Source organism: Austrofundulus limnaeus, unplaced genomic scaffold (genome assembly GCF_001266775.1).
Source record: "Austrofundulus limnaeus strain Quisiro unplaced genomic scaffold, Austrofundulus_limnaeus-1.0 Scaffold1061, whole genome shotgun sequence".
NCBI classification, from domain to species: Eukaryota; Metazoa; Chordata; class Actinopteri; order Cyprinodontiformes; family Rivulidae; genus Austrofundulus; species Austrofundulus limnaeus.
The window spans coordinates 90908-96645 of NW_013953463.1; the positions used below are offsets into that span (position 1 = coordinate 90908).

The 5738-nt window shown below is 40.4% G+C and overlaps 1 protein-coding gene across 1 annotated transcript in view; it reads right to left on the reverse strand.

The window, feature by feature from the left end:
- Positions 1 to 319: 319 nt before the first annotated feature.
- Positions 320 to 5738, reverse strand: part of zgc:64051 (leukocyte surface antigen CD53) — a 6350-nt gene continuing 931 nt past the window's right edge. The window contains exons 3-8 of the mRNA XM_014030445.1: positions 3274 to 3462; positions 2931 to 3005; positions 2749 to 2853; positions 2567 to 2671; positions 2401 to 2484; positions 320 to 1225 (exon numbers count right to left, since the gene is read on the reverse strand). Coding sequence (XP_013885899.1) covers positions 1154 to 1225; positions 2401 to 2484; positions 2567 to 2671; positions 2749 to 2853; positions 2931 to 3005; positions 3274 to 3462 — 630 coding nt within the window. The 3' untranslated portion in view covers positions 320 to 1153. The remainder of the gene's footprint in view (positions 1226 to 2400; positions 2485 to 2566; positions 2672 to 2748; positions 2854 to 2930; positions 3006 to 3273; positions 3463 to 5738) is intronic.

The window sequence follows — 5738 nt, forward strand, 5'->3', positions numbered from 1 at the left end:
TGTAGAAGTCATTGATGTTGCAGGCAGCATAATTAATGTTTCTGAACAAGCCGAGCTGCTGAATGAGATATTTTTAAACTGCTTTTTAACCTTCCAGCAATGTGTCCTTTCTTTAAATTATAAAAACCACTGTTTCAGTGAGGAGTGCTTTAAGACGGYCTGGTTCTTCTCCACTCAAAGGGACTCTGAAGGTGACTTTTGCTTGTTGAATGATTCAGGCTCAGTCTCCCAGCGACAGGGCCACAGTTCCAGGACCACTATTGTCAAAACGGACCTGAGCATTTTCACGCCTCATACGAGGCAGAGCCTTGAGGAGGGGGCGGGTGGGACCAAACTTCACCCAGCTATTAGTTTTGCAGCTGGATCAGAATAGTTTCTCTCTTGTCTTTTCATATCTGTAGGTGAATTTGCGATGCTATTGTTGATAGTTTTTGCGGTGTCAGGGGTGTTCAAGTTTGCAATAAACGGTGTATTCTGCTGTGTACAGTTACATTTTTTTAATTACAAAATTGTATTTGTTTCTATTTTGTATGTGACAGTTTTAAAAAGAACAAAATAATTTTAAGTTGTAAAAATCCTAGTTTTTTTTTCCCCTCTGGCTCGAAGATATTTGATGCAGGATTTATTCTTGAAATAAATAAATTAATCTGTGGTGTTTGTGGTTTTTAACTTGTTGGATCAACTCTTTTCTTCCTGCTTTGAATTCAAACTTTTTCATTCCATTCTGATGCATCGAAAGAGGAAGTGTTTTTTTTTTTTCTTAAGGCTGTACCACAGAACCCTGCAAACAGGAAATGATCAAATGACAGCATGGAGGGCTATAAACTGTTGCGCAGTTTATTCTGTAAACTATTAGTGCAATTTTAACTTTAAATGATTCTTTACAGGCAGTTGATTTTCAGAAATATATATTGTAGTAGAAACAGGCAACAAAATGAAAAAACTTGACAAGCAGCAACATTTACAAAACGTTAAGAAAGTGTTTACATGAAAAGCAATTCATAACTTAAATGTGTGAAAAACTAGTTGTGATTTTGAAGGTTTCAGGTTTTTTTCCCAGGCAATGGGGGGGGGGGGGGCTCTGTGGGGGGCCTTTATTTTGTAAACCTGTACAACAGTTTGAACCCAGAGCCAGATGAAAGGTGTAGAGAATCTATAACTTGTAGCCCAGTCCAGCTCTGCTGATGTGACAGTACAGCGTCATGGCAAAACACATCCCCAACACCTGAGGGCAAAGAATACAGGAAATCCACATTTCAAATCAGCTGCTTTCATCTGCTTTTCAAACCAAAGAGGTAAAAAGCAAAAGTGTGGCCTCTATCTGAAAGTAAAGCCAACATCTTAAAACGATAATTTGACCAGTTCAAATTCAGTTCAGTTCAGACGTTCTATGAAAAGTTACTGAAGAAATGAGAAGTGAATATGAACAAGCAGAATTTTGATTTAACACCTTCAGTGCAGGGTCACATCAGTAACAACAGCTGAATGGAAAGGGTTAAAAACTGATGTTTGGGAAACTGAGTTTTAGGACTGCAAAAACTGCTTGGACTCTAAATAAACTGATGTACTTTTACCTGAAAATGGTGGCTGGTTATCTTTGAAAAGATTTTTATTGAATAATAAATAGTGATTTCTCAGCCGTAGCAGCAGTCACTAACCTAATACACACGCGACAGTCTTCTTCCAGGAGAGCCTGGATTTTTATTTTTTCCAAGCTTTTAAAACAGCTTTCTCAAAAACAGCAGATGTCAAAGAAGACTACATTAATATTAAACCTCTGCTGCAGAGGATCTAAACCCTGGTCCTTCAGGACCACTATCCTAAAAGTTGTTTCCCTGCTTCTCTGCTTTGAAACACCTGATCTGTCAGATCTGTGTGGCTGCTCGTCCTGAGCCTGGTTCTGGTTCTGCTGGAGGTTTCTTCATGTTAAAAGGGAGCTCTCACCATGTAGTGCTCAGGATGGAGACTAATGAAGTGGTTCAACACAATCTGCTGCTTCTTTAGACTGATAACTTTTACTAATTATACAAGAACATTTACATTATAAAAACCAGAGAGTTTATTGTCACTTAGTTCAACTGAATTTGAATAAATGAGTGATTAACAGGCTTCAGAACTTGAAGAGAAGGGAAACAAAAACATGCAGGATGGTGGTCCTGACATTTGTTTAGTCTGGTGGCATTTCGTCAACACAGTATTTACAATGTGACCCAATGTGCTCTCTGAGCCTAAACTGTTTCTCCTGTCGTACGTATTAGACCACCATCAGTTTTTAATGTTTTAACACGAGACCCTCGACCTGCAAATCCAGGATCTATTTGACATCTGGGCTCTAAATGAAATGAGTGGAGCAATTAGCTTTTGTGTGTTTCATATTTCCTACCTCCACCTTGAACTCACCTCAATTATACAGAGAACGATGACAGATATGCCAATATTCAGAAAATTCTCCTCAAACCAGTTGTTAAGTGCAAACAAACAACCCTGAAACAACAAAAAAAGGTTGATTCTGCAAAACAACAGCAATAAAGCTTTTTTAAAACTTTTTCTGAGGCAGATTGTCTACCTGGGTCTTGTACGAGCCGCCAGGGGTATCACATGGGCCCTGGCAACAGGATTCAGGCACCTTATTTCCCCAGTCTGTGACGTTATTGACTCCACAGCAGTCGAACTGAGAGAACCCCAGAAAAAACTCAAATCATATCCACTTGATTCCCTGCCAAATGTGAGCTGCAGTCTGACTCTTACCGTGTTCTGAACAAAGTCCCAGTCACTCTGAAGAGTTGAATTTCCACTCTGCAATTTTGCTTTCTCTAACCCTTCCTTGAGATCATCTTTTATCCAAGAGTTTATCTGAACAGTGAGGAGAAATGAGCAGATCATATTCAGTGATGACTTTTTTCTTAAATCTCAGGAAGATGTAGACCTACCTTCTTCTCATAGACGAGCATCAGGCATGCTGCAGACAGCTCCACCAGCATCAGAAGGAAGAGCAGCAGAAAAAACTGACAACACAGTTTTAGTTTTACTCTTAGAGTACCAATATAATAATTCAATACAAATGGATAAGTTTTTTTCTAACTTGATGTCCAGTGAGTCATAGATTAAACTCAACATCTTTTACTTTATAAAACTCACCAAACTMACATTTAGATGAATGTTAGAAAAACACTTTCAAAAGGATCTGTACCTGGTTTGGATGCGACGCGAGGCAGTGTTAACACTAACAACAATCTTTCATTAGACTTTGAGCTGTGTGCGTGGAGGAGTTACCGTCATCAGGAGGCAGCGGTTTTCTTTCAGAGCTCCCAGGAATCCCAGGAAGGACACGCAGGTGATGATGATGCCACTGATCAGCAGCATGTTAGAGATGTTTAGGTTAGCCAGTGAGGGAGTGAGAGCTGTCATCTTGACGTTTACTGTCAGGTACACACCGAAGCTCAGAACCGCCACACCACACATCTAACAGGAACAGGAGACATCTTATCATTCAGCTGCACGATGGATCAGTGGTTAGCGTTCACGCCTCACAGCAAGAAGGTCCTGGGTTCTATCCCTGGTTCAGACCTGGTTCTATACAGAGTTTACATGTTCTCCTCGTGCTCCGAGTGTTTCCTCCCACAAACCAAAACCCATGCAGCAGGTTGCCTTCAGGTCTCCAGAGCTCTGTCATTTGCCTGGTTAAATTCTACCTAAGATCCAGTTTACCATTTCATGAATCCAAAATGTCACAGTTGTGTGAAAAAAACTTTCAAAGAAAATACATTTACAGTAATAAATGTCTATACCTTTGACTGACACCACTTGTTTAGTGTAACAAACTAAACAATGTGTATTAAATGCACATAAAGTTATGTGTTTTTTAAACTACCTATACATTGTCAGCAAAAATGGGTAAATTTTGTTTTTTGTAATACAGACATTTATTATGTGTGAATAAAGAATCTATTACAGTTTTAGGAAGAAAAAGCAGAAAGACATGTTCTAAGTTAAAGTCCTTGTTGATCAATATTTACAGAACATGTTGAACTATTTGTGGTCTAACAGGGTGGAACACATTCAGAGACAATGTTTAAGAAAACTACCTGTAATTATGACGTTGTCCATCATAAGCTTGACCTCTGCTTTCTTATTGTTAAACATTTCAGTGCTATCAAGAGTTATCTGGTCCCTGTATAACCAAAGTCCAGCTTGTTCTCAGTGAGGTTGGACTCCACCAGGGCTGTCCCTTGTCTCCAATCCTGTTTGTAGTGTTTATGGTCAGGATCTCAAGGTGCAGTCGTGGAGAGGAGGGGGTCTGGTTTGGGAACCACAGGGTCTCGTCTCTGCTGCGTGCTGAGTGTGAAGCGGCTGGGATGAAAGTCAGTTCCTCTAAGTCTGAAGCCATGGTTCTTGACTGGAAAAAGGTGGAATCTCTGTGTCAGGTGAGAGTCTATGTCTCAAGTGGAGGAGTTTAAGTATCTGGGTGTCTTGTTCACAAGTGATGGTAGGATGGAGCAGGAGATGGATCGACRGATTGGGGTCTCATCCTCAGTAATGAGGGCATTGCTTTGGTCAGTCGTGGTGAAGAAAAAATTGAGTTGAAAGACAAAGCTCTGGATTTATTGGTCTGTTTACGTTCCAAGCATCACCTGTGGTCATGAGACGTGGATCATGACCGAAAGAACCAGATCCTGGGTACAAGCAGGGTGGCCGGGCTAAGCTTTAGAGATGAGGTGAGGAGCTCCATCATCCAGGGGGAGTTCAGAGTAGAGCTGCTGCTGCTCCTCCATCGAGAGGAGTCAGTTGAGGTGTTTCATCTGATTAGCATGCCTCCTTTTTCTCAAAAGTCATGAAGCCAAAACATTACTGCAAACTATCAGGTGGCAGGCAGGACAAACCCAGGGTGCAGGCAAAAGGCGAAAAAAGGCTTTAATAAAGAACAAAAACGAATCTCACTTGGAAGCTCAGGAGATAACACGAAGAACACACCACACTGGCTGGTAAGCACAATACAATGAACAGACAAACACAGAAGACAGGACACAGAATATAAAGGCAAACTAACTAAGGACAACAAGAAACACCTGGAGGAAACACAAGAGGAAACAGGTGAGCATGGGTGGGGCTGGAGCAGGGCAGAGATACACAGGGGAACACTGAAACACTAGAAAACTAAAGCAAAGACACACAGATCATGACACAAACTGAGAATCAACCTTTTGTGTTCGCGCTAACCTAAACCCAAACAYGTGTGCTGAGCATACAGACTGTTTAGACTTTTTGGAAACTTCTTCCAGAATGTAGTTCACCAACAGACCAGTGAGATACTACTTTTAAATAGCTCATCAGTCCRCTCAGAATTAAACTGTGCCCAAACTAAGTTGTTCAAAGAGCTACAGCCAGTAGGGAATGATTTACACTGAAATATTCCTTTAAATCCACAAAATTACCATTTTAACAAACTGGTGAGTTAACTGTAACTAAAATCTCAGCTAAAGTTTTCCTTTAAAATAAGAAAAAAAATGAAAAGAACACACTTCTAGGAATTCAAATGACTATGAAAAAATGACCAACAGTTGAATTTTAGAAAATCCCAGTTAATGATGATATTTTGTTGTTTACTGGTTTAGTGGGTGTTTACTAGTAATAATTTACAATCTACAGCTTTCACATACCATCACACAGCAGGTGGTGTGTGCGTGTGTGTGTGTGTGTGTGTGTGTGTGTGTGTGTGTGTGTGTGTGTGTGTGTGTGTG